The sequence below is a fragment of the Odocoileus virginianus genome, chromosome 17, assembly GCF_023699985.2.
Source record: "Odocoileus virginianus isolate 20LAN1187 ecotype Illinois chromosome 17, Ovbor_1.2, whole genome shotgun sequence".
Classification (NCBI taxonomy): domain Eukaryota; kingdom Metazoa; phylum Chordata; class Mammalia; order Artiodactyla; family Cervidae; genus Odocoileus; species Odocoileus virginianus.
In genome coordinates, this window is record NC_069690.1 from 47,920,098 (window position 1) to 47,935,479 (window position 15,382).

Consider the following 15,382-nt stretch of genomic DNA (forward strand, 5'->3'; position numbering starts at 1 on the left):
CTGCACCAGACATTCTTCAAAGAGGCTTTTCATACATTAACTCCTTTCATTCTGCTTAATGAGACAGTTCACTGTTTTTATCCTCATTTTACTGAGGAGGCAACATGTGTGAAAAATAAGTGACTTGACCAGCTCTCTTTCTCACACGTGGTGGATTCAAATTTGAATACAGGGGTTTGGCTCCCAACCTTCTTTATGCTGCTCCATGTGGCCCACGTGTACGGGGGCCCCTGGTGTCCTGCTCTTCTGGGACCTGCTTTTCCCCGGAGCAGTTTGGTCTGAATGTCTCACGTCAGTAAGTAGACATCTGCCTCACAGTCGTTAGGGGAAAAGGTGTACCACTGTATCCTTATTTCTGAAATATGAATAGTCTTTTCTAGATGGGTGGTTTGTTTCTAGCTGAGTTTGGTTACCCTCTGGGTGCTTGTCTCCTAAGTGGGATTGCCCGAGGAGAGGCCCAGTTTCTAAAGATTTCTCCTTCAGAAAAAAAGGTCATTTAAATATATCATTTGGTAAGCAGTTGAGAATTGGAAACCTCAAACGTCTGAGTCCCTGCGTTAAAGTGCAGCCTTCCTGTGTTTGAGCAGGGGTTCCCAGCTCTTCTGAACGCCGTGGTGCTGGCGGGCCCCAGGCCTGTCCATGCGCACTCTGGGTAGCAACACATACGCTTCATTTTTCAGCCACATTTGCAGATGTACGTTTCAAGGAGTGTGGCCACGTGCTGCGTGCAGATTGGGCCCTCCCCTGAGGGTGAGCCTATGGGTGGCAGCTGCAGCCCTGAGCCCACATTCGTGAGTGGTTCCTGCAGCTTCAGAGTCTGGCCTCTGCCCCTGAGCCTGCACTTTTGCGGATCTGCTGGGTGTGGGAGCGGGTGGCTGAGTGGGTCCCTGATGTTTGCATCATGTGGTAACGCCGCCTGTCCTTTTACCCTTCCCTGTAGTCCTACCTGGTCGTCAGCGACAAGGCCCGAGACGCAGCTGCTGTCCTTGTGTCCAAGTAAGTGCTTTCTGAGACCGTTTGCAGTCTGTGACCTGTGTCTCTGTTGAGAGGCCTGGGGAATCTTTGCTGTCCTGAGGACTTGGCTGCTTTCCCTGGGGGAACCCAGCACTGGGAAAGGGCACCTGAACCTGATGTGACCACCGTCAGTGCTGATTAGGGGCTCAGGGTTATTTGATGCCAGGTTAGTGGCTCATGGGCCCATCAGGGGAGTGCAGATTTTGAACAGGTGTAGCACTTTTGTGGGGCCAGACCTCTCCTCTAGGCGGGGTATCAGTTAAAAGAGCCTTTGGAAGTCACTTAGCAGTCCACACTGGTTTGTGGAGATCATGGGCTGTGATTGCATCATTATGGCTGGGGATAAAAATCCCCAAACACTGCATGTTAACTAAAAACAGTCTGCCTGAAGCAGGCTAAGATGGATTTTTCTGATGAGCTGAGTAAGACGACCCAGGCAGCAGGGCCTGAAGTCTCAAAAAAAAAAAAAAGGTGCCAAAGATGGGTATGAAAACTGAGTAGACTTGTTTCATGGAATATGAGAATGGAAGAAAGCAGTTTTTATAAATCTTTTGTATGATGTGATTTAAAGTATGTGTATAGTGTAAATGAGTTAAAAAATTTGACTTTTATCCCCCCTCCATGTTTATGAAAGTTGAAAACTGGCTGTAAGAGCTTTTGGATGTCTTGATTGTGGCAACACTTCAGGGTCACCCTGTCTCATGTGTGTAGCAATGATCTTGTGCAAGGTGGGAAGAGACATGCTTGATTTTGGGGGCATTTAGGGGCATTGAAGGAAGTATTTGTGTAAGTAAACCATTGGGCAGAGCCTGAATTCAAGAGGCTGATTTTAGGAGTGAAGAAGGAAGCACCTGAATATGTCTGCTACACCTTCCCTGGGCGGGAGAAAGTCACCGACAGAGCTTTCTCATCGTTTTAACAAGGAATGAAAAAGCATGGGTTTCTTTCTAACTGTGAAAGTAATCATGTGTGCTTTGGAAGATAAAAAAAGTGCAAAATAAGACTCGCGTGTACTCTCATCCCCAGAGACGTCACTGCTGGGGCCTTTGTTCTCCCCTGCTGGTGGGTGTGTCGATCCCTGGCACATGGGTGCGCTTGCAGGTTTGTTCCAGGTGCCGGCAGGCCGGCCTGGAGCTTTGGTCAGTCTTCCAGACGCGATGAAGGTGTGATGTATTCTTTCTCCAGTCCCGCTGCATGAGTAGACCTTTTGTTAGTAAAATTAGCACCGCCTCAGACACTCAACATGAAACTTCATACTCTTTTGATTGGCTCTATTTTTTCCTTCCAGGTTTGTTGAGATATATATAATTGACGTATGGCACTGTACAAGTTTAAGGCTTACGGCATGGAGACTTGACTTACATAAATCATAAGATGATTATTGCGGTAGGCTTAGTGAACAGGTATCATCTCACATAGATACAAAATTAAAGATACAGAAAAAAAATTTTTTTTCCTGTGAAGACTCTTTCCTTGTGATGACTTTGGATTTATTTTTTTTAATTGAATGAAAGATTTGTCATATTCTGTAGTGCTTTCCAGTTTTCAGAAGTTTGAAGCACATAATTTCATATAATCTCATAACACCTTTTTTCCCTACCCCTTTATCGCCCCTCCCCCACCAGGATTTACTCTCAATAACTTTCATATATGACACTTATCAGTGTTAATTATATTTATCATGTTGCATGTCACATCTGCAGTACTTATTCATCTTAGAGCTGGAAATTTTTGACTGCCGTTCTCCAGCTCCCCTCCCTGACCCCTTTCTCTGGTAACCATAAGTCTGACCTCTTTTTCTGTGAGATTGTTTGATTTCTGATTGATTCTGGGGGATGAATTCCTAGAAGAGGAATGAACATTCTAGGGGTTTTAAATGCAGCTACTGGAAAGGTTGATCAGGTTGAAAGTCTCCTTTTTCCCAGTATTTATCAACATAGCATGTGATCTTACAAATGTTTGCTAAATTTGTTAAATGAGACGTCATGTCTTTATTATCAGCAGTACTGATTTGGTAGCGTTCTGCTGAGCTTGACCTGGTGGAGTACTGCATCTGTGGGGCGAAACCCTAAACCCTTCTTCCCTCGGTGGCAGGTGTCCTCTGGAAGGGAGGTAGCCAGAGACCCCTGGCGGCCTGTGCGCTGCTGACTGGCTGCTCCTGCGCCATCTAGTGGTTGGACAAGCTGGTGTTTGTGAGGTTGCGGCCAGGTGGTTAGCACATTAATAGAGCTCCAGCTGATTTTGCTAGGTTGTAGGTGCACCCAGTTTCCTTTAGCCTTAGAAAAGGCAGATGACCTCAGGTCTAGAGCCTCGGTAACCCTGCCTCACAGGTGGGTTCTGACTCGCCTGTTTCTCAGTCTCTTTTTGGTGAGCTGATACAGTGAGACCCTGGGTATGAAGAGTAGTCACACATGGCCTTTGTCCCCACTGGCGTCTGTTTTCTGGTGTTTCATGAGGGAGCTGCCTATCATACCCTATCAGCTTTGAATGCTTCCTCTTACCCTGTGTAGTTTATTTGCAGCTGCACCTGTTTGCTTTCATTAACCAGAACCTTTAAACATGGGCTGCACGTTCTATAACTTTGTTACATATGCCAACACATTTGGATATGAATGTTACTATATAGAAACTTGTGGATGGAAAAATGTGTCTTTATTCTTGCTGATTGTACAGAAACTCATCAATAAAAAAATATGCCTTTTTTCTTCCTGATTATATTAGTTTTAAAAAGCAGATGTTATTATCTAGCTATGAAATCAATGTATGTTCCGTGTGGAAAAGTTGGAACATAGAAAATTAGGAAAACCCTACCCATTTATAATTGTAATACACAATATATGTGTTGTATTTTTTTGTTTTGTTTTTCTGTGCTGTCACTGTATGGAATTTGTGTAGCACAATCTCGTTGAATTAACATTTGTCCTTTCACTTAATTTCACATTACCACTGATTAAATGGCCCCTTTGTATTCCACTGTTTTTACTCTAACCCTTCCTCACATCTTCTCTTATCAGTAGTGATGTAATGACTAGCTTTGGATGTAAACCTATTTTGATATTTGGGATTATTTTCTTAGGATAGTCCCCTAGAGGTGGCCTTCTGAGCCACAGGACACAAGGACATTGTTGAATCTGTGCACCAGTGACTCTTGGGAGCAAGTTTTCAAAACCCCTGCCACCACAGGCAGCCTTATGCATAACCCCGCTCCCCCAGTTGGATTGTGCATAGTTTTATTTATTACTTATGTTTAGATTGTATTTCACTGATCGCTGGTGAGTTTCAACACATTAATCTTATTTCAAACATCTTATGTCCTGTGTTGTAATCTGATTTCTAACATCTGTGGGTGTCTTGGTGCTTTTTTTCTGCTAGTGTGCGCTTTCTCTGTGAAGGATGTTAGCTCAAGGAGGGTGTGATATTTTCTCCAGGTGGTTGGTAACCTTTTTTAAAAATTTATTTATTTAAGATTGTGCTGGGTCTGTGTTGCCGTGTGGGCTTTCTCTAGCTGTCGTGAGCGGGGACTCCTCTCTAGTTGCCCTGTGCAGGCTTCTCATTGCAGTGGCTTCTCTTGTTGTGGAGCACAGGCTCTAGGGCTCGGGCTTCAGTAGCTGCAGCACCTCGGCTCAGCAGCTGCGGCTCCTGGGCTCTGGAGCACAGGCTCAGTTGCTCCATGGCGTGTGGGGTCTTGCTGTGCCAGGGATTGAACCCACTCCTGCATTGGCAGGCGGATTCTTTACCACTGAGCCCCCTGGGAAGCCCAGATGGGAGCCTTTTACTTCTTCTTTGGACTGAAGTTTTAAATTCAAAAGTCAATATGGTAACTGTTTTCCTTTATTTTTTACTTTTATGCTTAAAAGGCTTACCCTCATAAGAGATTTTACAAAGAATCATATTTTTCTTATTTCCCCTTGCTATTCTTTGGAACTCTGCATTCCAAGGTGAAAGGCAGAGGAGAAAAGGAAAATGTTCCCACCTGAACGCAGAGTTCCAAAGAATAGCAAGAGGAGATAAGAAAGCCTTCCTCAGTGATCAATGCAGAGAAATAGAGAAAAACAATAGAATGGGAAAGACTAGACATCTTTTCAAGAAAATTAGAGATACCAAAGAAGCATTTCATGCAAAGATGGGCACAATAAAGTACAGAAATGGTATGGACCTAACAGAAGCAAAAAGATACTAAGAAGAGGTGGCAAGAATACACAGAAGAATGATACAAAAAAGATCTTCATGACCCACATAGCCACAATGGTGTGATCACTCACCTAGAGCCAGACATCCTGGAATGCGAAGTCAAGTGGGCCTTAGGAAGCATCACTGCGAACAAAGGTAGCAGAGGTGATGGAATCCCAGTTGAGCTATTTCAAATCCTAAAAGATGATGCTGTGAAAGTGCTGCACTCAATATGCCAGCAAATTTGGAAAACTCAGCAGTGGCCACAGGACTGGGAAAGGGCAGTTTTCATTCCAGTCCCAAAGAAAGGCAGTGCCAAAGAATGCTCAAATTACTGCACAATTGCACTCATCTCACACGCTAGCAAAGTAATGCTCAAAATTCTCCAAGCTAGGCTTCAACAGTATGTGAACCGAGAACTTCCAGATGTTCAAGCTGGACTTAGAAAAGGCAGAGGAACCGGAGATCAAATTGCCAACATCCGTTAGATCATAGAAAAAGCAAGAGTATTCCAGAAAAACATCTACTTCTGTTTCATTGACTACGCTAAAGCCTTTGGCTGCGTGGATCACAACAAACTGTGGAAAATTCTTAAAAGAGACAGGAATACCAGATCCTCATACCTGCCTCCTGAGAAACCTGTCTGCGGGTCAAGAAACAACAGTTAGAACCGGACATGGAGCAACAGACTGGTTACAGATTGAGAAAGGAGTATGTCAAGGCTGTATATTGTCACGCTCCTTATTTAACTTACATGCAGAGTACGTCATGCGAAATGCCAAGCTGGATGAAGCTCAAGCTGAAATCAAGATTGCCAGGAGAAATATCAATAACCTGCAATAATCAATATGCAGATGACACTACCCTTATGGCAGAAATCGAAGAGGAACTGAAGAGCCTCTTGATTAAAGTGAAAGAGGAGAGTGAAAAAGCTGGCTTGAAACTCAGCATTCAGAGAACTAACATCATGGCATCTGATGGGGAAACAGTGAGAGACTTTATTTTCTTGGGTTCCAAAATCACTGCAGATGGTGACTACAGCCATGATGCTTTCTCCTTGGAAGAAAAGCTATGACAAACCTAGACAGCATGTTAAAAAGTAGAGACGTTACTTTACCGACAAAGGTCTGTCTAGTCAAAGCTATGGTTTTTCCTTCCAGTAGTCATGTATGGATGTGAGAGTTGGACCATAAAGGAAGCTGAGTGCCAAAGAATTGATGCTTTTGAACTGTGGTGTTGGAGAAGACTCTTGAGAGTCCCTTGGACTGCAAGGAGATCAGTCCTGAATATTCATTGGAAGGACTGATGGTGAAGTTCCAATATTTTGGCCACCTGATGTGAAGAACTGACTCATTTGTAAAGACCCTTATGCTGGGAAAGGTTGAAGGCAGGAGAAGGCGACGACAGGATGAGATGGTTGGATGGCATCACTGACTCAATGGATATGAGTTTGAGCAAGCTCAGGGAGTTGGTGATAGACAGGGAAGCCTGGTGTGCTGCAGTCCATGGGGTCACAGAGTCAGACATGACTGACTGAACTGACTGATATTTTTCTAGCTTTTTATTGTTTCATATAGAATTATTAATCCATTTGGAATTTCTTTTGTTATAGGGTATATAATAGACTTTTTTCCCCCTTGTAACTGAATTCACCATTTTATGAACATTTCACTTTTGTTAATTTAAAAATACACAGTAAGTTCTTAAACAAAATAGGGTTTGTCACTTCACCTGTGCTGTTTCACTCTCAGCCCAGGTGCCGTGTGGTAACAGTGCCGATGAGTGGTGTGTCCGTCTCACCAGTGTTCTGCACTTCGTCCCCCTGGTGGGACTGGTCCTGTTGTTAAAAGGTTTTGCTGCTCACTCTGTGGAGCTTACCTTCCTGAGAGAAGGACAAGGGGGATCTCTGAAAACACCCACGTGTGTTTTCTGGGCTCCACATTGACAGTGGACGTAATTTGTGATGTAAGTTTTCCTAAAAAGTAAGGAAGCCCGGGATTCAGAGACCTTCCGGTGTGTGCAGAGGGTCTTTTTCTGGGTGTTGATCTGTGATGTGGATGTCTTCCAGTTTTGCTTATCTGTACCAGGACCTCTGCTGCCGGCGTTACATTTTTAGTAAGAAAAAAAAATCTACTTGCTTAAACCTTTCAAAGGAGCCCTGGGTGTTTTACTGTGAGTTGGCAACTCCCCTTGTGTGATTTGCCTAGGAATGGAAGTCAGCCACTGCAGGATGCACACAGAACTTTGGGCTCCTGCTGACTCCGCAGGGGAGCGGGTGGAGGAAGCAGGGTGTGTGACCCCGAGTGGCCGGCGCTGTGACTTGTGTCTCTGAGTAGGGCTTTGGGTCCCGGCCCTGTGGGCCACTCTGTGCCTGCACCCTTGCCTGTCCTGAGGGCTGCCCCGCTGCGGATGCTGTGCCTGCCCACGTGGTGTGATGCGTGCCAGCTGGAGTTGTGTGGTGCTTGCTGGCTGGCTGTTGTCTTCAGCCTGTGGGCTGATCAGACGTCAGGCTGAGGATCAAATCGCTATGGTTGTGTCCTTCATCCTATCTGCACCCTCCCCCTCATCAAAGGGCTTTAAACAGTGCCAAGGACATTGAGATGGGTATATATCACCAGTTATCCATTTTAGGTGATCCCCCTGAAGTGCACATTTTGTGAACTTTTTGGCCCCTTTTCCCAGACCCACCAAAACAAGACGTCTTGAGGGTATGGCATGTTAGTTTTCCTTGGTAACCAGCATCCTAAAGGTTGGTAAATCCTTGGTGACCGTGTCTCTGGGTGTGCGCCCTGTTGGGGGGTGGCGGAAGACAGTAATGGCAGCTTTGTTTTTTTTGACCCAGAGACCTTCCATGTGGCTGCAATGTAATTCTAGCACTGGGCGGTGGTGGCTGAGAGAAGAGGGGCCTGTGGGGGGCAGTGGGGGGCTTCTGGTCAGGATGAGAGGCTCCTGCAGGGTGCAGAGGATGGTGCTGGGCTTGCCAAATGCTGCTCCCGGGACGAGTGTGACCTGGCATGTTTCCGTGGTATTGGGCCCAGGGACTCACGCCCTGTGAGTGCCTGCCCCTGGCAGAGCGAGCAGTCCTCACAGGTCACCTCCCTGATGCAGTCCCTGGACTCCCGTCCTCCCCTCAGCTCTTTCCTTCTTGTTTGCCTGCTTCCTGTGTTTCTGCCACCAGGCTGCAGGCTCCCATGGAGGACGGGGGCTCAGCCTCAGCCCAAGAGCCGGGGGATGGGCCTGTGCGCTGGCTGGAGAGGATCGAGGGGGCCCAGGCTTCAATGTGGGAGCCCAAGGGTGGCTGCCGGCCCAGACCGCGTGCAAGAGGGTGGGTGAGCTCCAGCACGTGGGGAACACGCACCAGCAATGGGGACAGTGGGGCTGTGGACACGGCCGGCGCTCCGTGTGGGGCTGTGCAGCAGGCGGAGAGGATGGGAAGGAGTCCTGAGGCAGGTGCGGAGCGGGAGATTGCAGGTGGCAGTGTGGAGTCCCATGGGGAAGGGATGCCAAGTCGGGCCAAGGAGTGGGCGTTGCTGGGCTTGGGTGAGGGTGGGCCTGTGGTTCACGGGGCCTTGGGATGAGCGGGGACTCAGGAGGCGGGAGCTGGGAGGGGTGGGTCTGTGTGAGACCCCAGAGAGGTGGTGATGGGAATCGCCACCTGAGGGCCAGGGTCTTCATTGGAGAGTGGTGGTGGGTCAGGAAAGGGTGGGCTATTGTCAGCCAGGGCCAGGTTTGAGCTGTCACTACCTGTCTGTTCCCTTCCGGCAGGTTTGTCACGCGTCCTGATGTCAAGCAGAAGAAGATGGCGAGTTTCCTGGACTGGAGCCTGTACACTTTGGCCCGCTCCTCCTTCCAGACCATTGAGGGGGTCATCGCCATGGACGGGACGCTGCAGGCCCTGGTAAAATGAACACTGCCCCCGTGGGGCTTCAGCAGTCAGTCCTTGAGGTTGTGGGAACGGCAGGGACAAGGCCTATTTAATATCTTGGTTTCATTGTGAAGTGGCTGAAACACAGGAGATGTTGAATCCCGACAACATCTTTCTTTCCTCTGCTGCTTTGCACCGGGCCCTGTGATCCAGGGCTGGCCCTGTGCTGTTAGCGATGGGCTTTCTGCACAGGTGAAGGGGATGGGCTGGTGATGCTGTGCGTTGCCGCCAGGGGGCACTGGTGCCTGCAGAGCTGAGCCAGAGCCTGAGTCAGTGGGCGGGCAGGGGAGTGTCCTCTGGCTTCCTGCTGCTTAGACTTGTTACAGAGGAAAATGGTTAGAACCAGCGTGAAGGAAATGAGGCAGGTTTTGGAATTTGTTCTTGTTCAGGTGCTCTGGGTGTTTGTAGTCACTGCACCAAGTGCAGACTGGACCTGTACCCTTTCCTGGCTGCCTGCTTTGCTTGTCTCGTGGTACTTTTTCCAGTATAGACGGGAGGAAAGGTTAGTTTAAATTCTGTGGGGTGGGGGAGGCTGCCACACCTGAAGCTCTGGGGTCACGGCTCCCCTCCCTGGGCCCTGTGGTCCTTGCAGTAGGCGACTTTGTCCTTGTCTCTGAAGCTGGAGGGCCCAGGGCCCGCTTAGAGGAGAGCAGGGTGTTTTGGGCTGTGTTTAAATGGGGGCATTTGTGCCATGACTCAGTGTGATGTCATCTTCTTGGGTGTCGTCCCATCTTCTCTCTTTGGCGGTGGCAGGTTCTGACGGGGTGTAGGAGGTGAGAGGGCCTGGGGAAAGTGGGGCTGATGGCGTGATGGCCCGGGGCGGAGGGACAGGAGGTGGGAGAAGCAGAGGACAGCACTCTGCCCTGCCTCCTCCGCTCCTAGAATGTTCTCTCATCTGTGTCTTTTCATTCACAATATCTTCAGGAAGGACTGTCATTTAAATGATGAGACTATCTCAAGACATTAAAAAAAAAACAACCAGAAACCTTGAAAAATAAAACCTGTCCTGAATTCCTGTAGTCTGTTGAGGTGATGTCTGTTTGTTCATGTGTCCTTTCATTTTGTAAATAAATGTGATATGTTGTTACAATGGTTTTTAAAAAGTTGAGATATAATTTGCATAATACACCCTTTAAAGTGTGTGAATTCAATGATTATTTTCTTACATGCACAAGATACAACTGTCACCATTGTCTGATTCCAGAATACTCTGGTCACCCCAAAAGGAGACTCCCACACATGAGCAGTGCCTCCTCATCCACCCCCCCTGCACCCCCAGTTCCTGGCAACTAGTGACCTACTTTCCGTCTCTCTGGATTTGCTTATGGAGGACATTTCCTACAAGTGGAATCGTGTACAGTGTGACCTTTTGAATCTGGCTTCTTTAGTGTCATGTTTCCACAGGACTTCCATGTTGTAGCCTGTCAGTGCCTCCTTCCTTCTTAATACTGCATTGTAGTTACTCAGAATTCTGAGATACTCTGAATAAGGCTGATCTGAAAGCTTGTAAGATTTTGTTTGAGCATGTATTTTCAACTTCCTTGCTACAATAGTAGCAATAGATTTTTTTTTAAGTGTAACAATTTGAATATATTTCCTGTGTTTCTGAGGTCTTCTAGAAATTTTTTATGGCATACCCACCTGTCATATTGATGAAACATGGGTATCAGTCTGTGGCTGCAGGCAACTCTCGTTCCAGCTTTGTGTGTGGGGAGGTGCTTCAGGAGGACTTTATTGCTTTGTTGGGGGTCAGTGCTGGGGGAGGCTGCCCGATTACGGTGCTGGCCGATTGGTGGAGTAGAGGGGAGGGAGTGGTCTAGTCACCGGGCTCTTGCTGTAGGGTTCCTGGGTGGGCGTGTGTAGGGCATTGAGCCCTGGTGAAGGATGGGTGAATAGGGCTGAGATGGTTTATTTGAAGGTTTGAGTGTAAGTGGATTCTTAGTCTTTTTTCGCGTGAGTCACATTGAGAAGTCTTAGGTCATAGAGAAACAAGGGTCTGACGAACACTGCTGAGCCTGTCAGTCCACTTGGGCCTGGAGGGTAGACCCGTCCAGACATGGGTGCCGCTTCCTGACTCACTTTTGTCCTGCTTTAGACCTCTCCCACCCAGTCTGGAATCTGCTTCCTTGACAGGCTCCTGGGGTCTCCTGGCAGCACCTCCAGGGGTCTCCCGGCAGCACCTCCTGGCCTAGAAGCCACCCCTCCTGAGGCCGTTGCTGCATTCAGGTCAGGGCACCTGGGCTGTGGGTGCCTCCACTGTGGGGCTGGAGCCAGCGGTGACCACCCCTGGGGCCTGCAGCTGGTGGGGCCTCTGAGTCCCTTGCCCAAAACTGGTGGCGGTGGGCTTTTGTGCTCAGGCCACCAGCGAGCAGTCCTGTGGCCTCCTCCAATTCAAGTCCTCGGGGTGCTGGGGCCTCTTGGCTTGAGAAGATCATGGGGTCACGTTCTGCCCGGTTTCTGCTGTGGCTGGGCCCGCCCAGAGGTCCTTTTTCTTTAAAAAAAAAAAAAAATTTTTGATCCTCTCACTGCTTGTTTCTAGGTTGTTCCCAAGTTCTGCTCCTTCTCCACACGTGGGGCACAGGTGTTGGCCCTCCTGCCGGCCCCTTCACCGGCCACGAGTGGGGAAGGGCTTTATACCGGGTGGCCTCCCCGTTTTACACTCAGGAGTGAAGGCCTGTTTTGTCTTCCTCCTGAGGAGTAAAGTGATTTTTCTCAAAGCCTTAGCAAAGTTGAACCCCATGTCCCTGCCCGAGTGTTGGCCCAGACGAGGAAGCCCTGTGGGCTGAGGTGCTTTGGCAGCCACACCCCAGTGCTTTCTGGGGAGATGTGCCCTCGGCGAGGGTATTACCTGCTTCGAGAGTCCTGCCAGGGGAGGTGGCCCTCCTGTGCTCCCGGGGGCAGGCCCATCTCTTTTGGAGCCTTAGAAGCCTGGTGGTTCCTCTGGAGAAGGAAGAAAAAATACCCTAGGGTGTCTCTGGAGTCATGTACCTTCTCTCCTTTTCTTCCTTTTGAAGGAGAAATTTGGTCTAATTGCCGCTGCCGCCGCCGCCCGCCCAGGCAGGAGGAAGCAGTGTTGGTGCTGAGCTCTGCTGGGCAGGAGCGGTTTCGCCATGAGCTCGTCAGACCTGAACGGGGAGGCTTGGCGCGCGCTGTGCATGATGAAACCTGCAGGCGTGCTGCGCCTCAGGATTCCGTCTGCCTCTCTTTGATGCACTTGGCTTCACTCTGTCCACCTGCTCATTAGTGTGGGTTAGGCGAAACAGGTGGACTTGTAACAAGTACTGTCGAAACTGGGGCTTGATTTTTATTTCCCTTGAAGCATATTCCTCTTGCAGCGGTGATTTTTTTTTTTTTTTTAACTTTTGTGGGAGGGAAACAAGTGTCCGGCAGCTTCATGTCATTGGACGGCCCCTTAATTCTAGCTCTTTGAAACACCCTTTGGTTCAGGCCCTCTTTAAGCATTAGGGTTATTGGAAATCTAGGAAATTCTAGGGAAGGAAGCACAGTATTAACAACGGTGGCTGCTGGCCGTTTGGACTTGCTACGTTCTGCTCCCGCCGGCACGTGTGCCGTGCTCGCCCTGGCCCTGCAGGTTGGAGGTTCACGGACGGACGGGTGGCGCTCTGTGCGCCCCGCCCTGCCACTCCGCGACCCGTGCCCTGGCAGTATACAGTCTGCCAGCCTCTGGGGTGTGTCCCCCCTTCACAGTGAGGCTGCTTTTATCCATTCTATCACTGTCACAAGTACACCTTGTTAAAGGGTGAAACGGTGACAAGCAACATGAAAAACCAGGGAAGTGAAGGGGCAGGCTGTGAAGAGAAGGCGCTGGCTCACGCAGGACCTCTCTCATGGGGATGTGACGCCTGTCCTCTCGGTTCTTTGGAAACAGCACCCTGTGGTTTCCTTTAAGGTGTTTGGCCAGAGGACAGATGAACCTGCTTGGGTATTTTAGTCACAGCACCTGCCTGGAGCAAAGTTCTGGGTGGAGGAACATGGGGTAGGAGTCCTTTGAACTTGGCCATTTTCAGGGTGTGCACATTTATGTAAAGTTTGTGCGCTGTTGTCAGATTCAGCAGAAATAAGGCACCTTTGGTTTCCTCATGTGTCTGCGATGTGGATCAGCCAACGCCGAGGCCGCTCTCGTCTCACGTGACTCATTGCTTTCTGCGCGGCGGGCGGCCCAGTGCACAGGTCTTGTTAGAACATGCACGGTGTGAGGCTGGCCTCCGTTCCCCGGCGGCCTGGTTTGTACACCTGCTGTGTGATGGGGTGACGTGTCCTGCAGGACAGGTGCGCCCTCGCCGGCGGCCCAGCCTGGGCCCACGCTTGCAGGGGAAGGGACTCGGCCATCGCAGCGCCCCCGACCCTTGGATGAGAGACAGACAGAGAGCGCTGTGCCCTGTGGGAGACAGACGCAGGCTGTCTGCCCGTGTCCCTCCGCCCAGGTAGCGGTGCCCCGCCTCGAAGCCCCCACCCACCCGGCTGCCTGGCCACCCTCCCCTGCCCTCCAGCACACTCTGTGTGTGCCTGAGCCTCCTCTGACCTCCGTCCCTGGTTTCTGTCCTTGCTCCCAGGGCCGCCCTGACTCCGCTCACCTCTGGTGCTTCGGCTCCACAGCTCAGGGCAGTGTCTGCCGTGCTGTGGCTTTGCCCTCCTCCCGCCTGAGTTCTGAGTGCGGCCCCGCAGCAGAGGAGGGTGCTGGCTGGCGCTGTCTGTGCCCTCCCAGGCCAAGTCCAGTGCTGAGCCCCACGGCGGGGACGTGGTGCGAGGTGTCTCCCCGGCCCGGCCCTCCTTTACTGGTCCAGTGCTCACCGGGCCACGCTGGCCACCCCTGCGCACCCCCCCATCCTCCACCCAGGTCCTCGCCTCAAGTGCAGGTGTCTGCCCGCTGCTGCCCTCCCTCCATTCAGTGGCTGGCCCCGTCTTGAGGGTCCCTCCAGGCAGGGGCGCTGCCTCTGGTGTCTTGCTTCCCGTGCTCATTTCTGCTGCCCACTGGCCTGCCCCATCAAAGCCCTTCGGTGCAGTAGGCTCAGCCCTGCCCGTCTGGTCCCAGGCGAGGCTCTTCCCCTTTCTCCTTATGTCTCCTCTTGTCTCACTTCTGCACATAGTCCTGTCTTCCTGCTGGGCTCGGCTCCAGAGCTCAGCCCCTGTTCCCCTTCCTGCGTCCTAGTCAGCTCTGCCTGGGACTGTTCTCTGAGGATCACAGCCGCCTCCTCCGACCTCTGCTCTGGGAGCTGGGCAAGCTCTATGTTGATCGTTTCTCAGTTTCTGGGATAGGAATTGTGCATTTTGTATCCTTTGCTTGTCACATGTTAGGCAAGTAGGACGTGCAGTCAGTATTCTTGGTACTCCTCAGTCAATTGAGAGTCTATTTTCGTCTGAAGAATCTTCAGCAGTAAAGTCAGTGGTCCTAGTGAGGCCCGTTTGGGAGGGATAGGAAGTCCGCTGGTCTGGCTCTGCCTCCAAGACTGTTCCTCCTGGTCTTCCCAGTGTGGAGGTCAAGGTGCAGCAGCATCTTTACTGCTCTTCAGATTGATTGGGATCCTTTTGAGAGAAGAGCTTTGAGCTTTTTTAGCTTCATGGTGTTTGAAATTGGTGTATTAGGGGTGGTGGGAAGCCTGCCTGTGCCTGTACCCTTGTGTGGCTGCTCGTGGTTTGTGGTGTCCGACCAGGCTTCATCGGGGTGGCCAGGTTAGGTGAGAGCCACCCGAACGGCTTCCCAGTCATCTGCCCCCTGCCCGGAGAAACTGGGCCCCTCCGCGTAGTGAGACCAGAGGTTGCCCACGTGCTCGGGTCTGGGGGGTGTTGTTTCAGTGGGAATACCTGAATGCAGCTTGCTGTTAGAGTCCTGCCCTGTCCGTGTTCTGTTCGGAACGGTTGAGAAAGCTCGGCGGCTAATAAGGTGGTAGAATGCGTCATCATAAGCAGACTGACACCTGAAGACAGGAGGGCATGTGGTCAGGTGTCCTCTGAGCTCTTGTGCCACCTCCTCTTCCAGGCAGGACTCTGGAAGCTGTGGTCAGGGGCTGGGGCGGGGCTCCATCTGCCTGCCTGTGAAGGTGTGTGTTTATGGCTGGGGTTTCACTGTTAGGGAAAGATTGAACACACAGTGGGAAGATAAAGCTAGATGTGATTGTTTAAACATTTCTTTATAACTGTCAACTGTTATTTACATATTTATGTACTTACAATCCTTTTAAGTTTACTTGATGTATAAATAAATGTGTTTTATCAAAATTGTAGTTTTTCATTCTGGGTCCTAGCTGATAATAA

At 50.1% G+C, this 15,382-nt stretch overlaps 1 protein-coding gene across 1 annotated transcript in view; it reads left to right on the forward strand.

The window, feature by feature from the left end:
• Positions 1-15,382, forward strand: part of TBCD (tubulin folding cofactor D) — a 142,582-nt gene that overhangs the window by 11,830 nt on the left and 115,370 nt on the right. The window contains exons 6-7 of the mRNA XM_020907279.2: positions 941-996; positions 8,950-9,082. Coding sequence (XP_020762938.2) covers positions 941-996; positions 8,950-9,082 — 189 coding nt within the window. The remainder of the gene's footprint in view (positions 1-940; positions 997-8,949; positions 9,083-15,382) is intronic.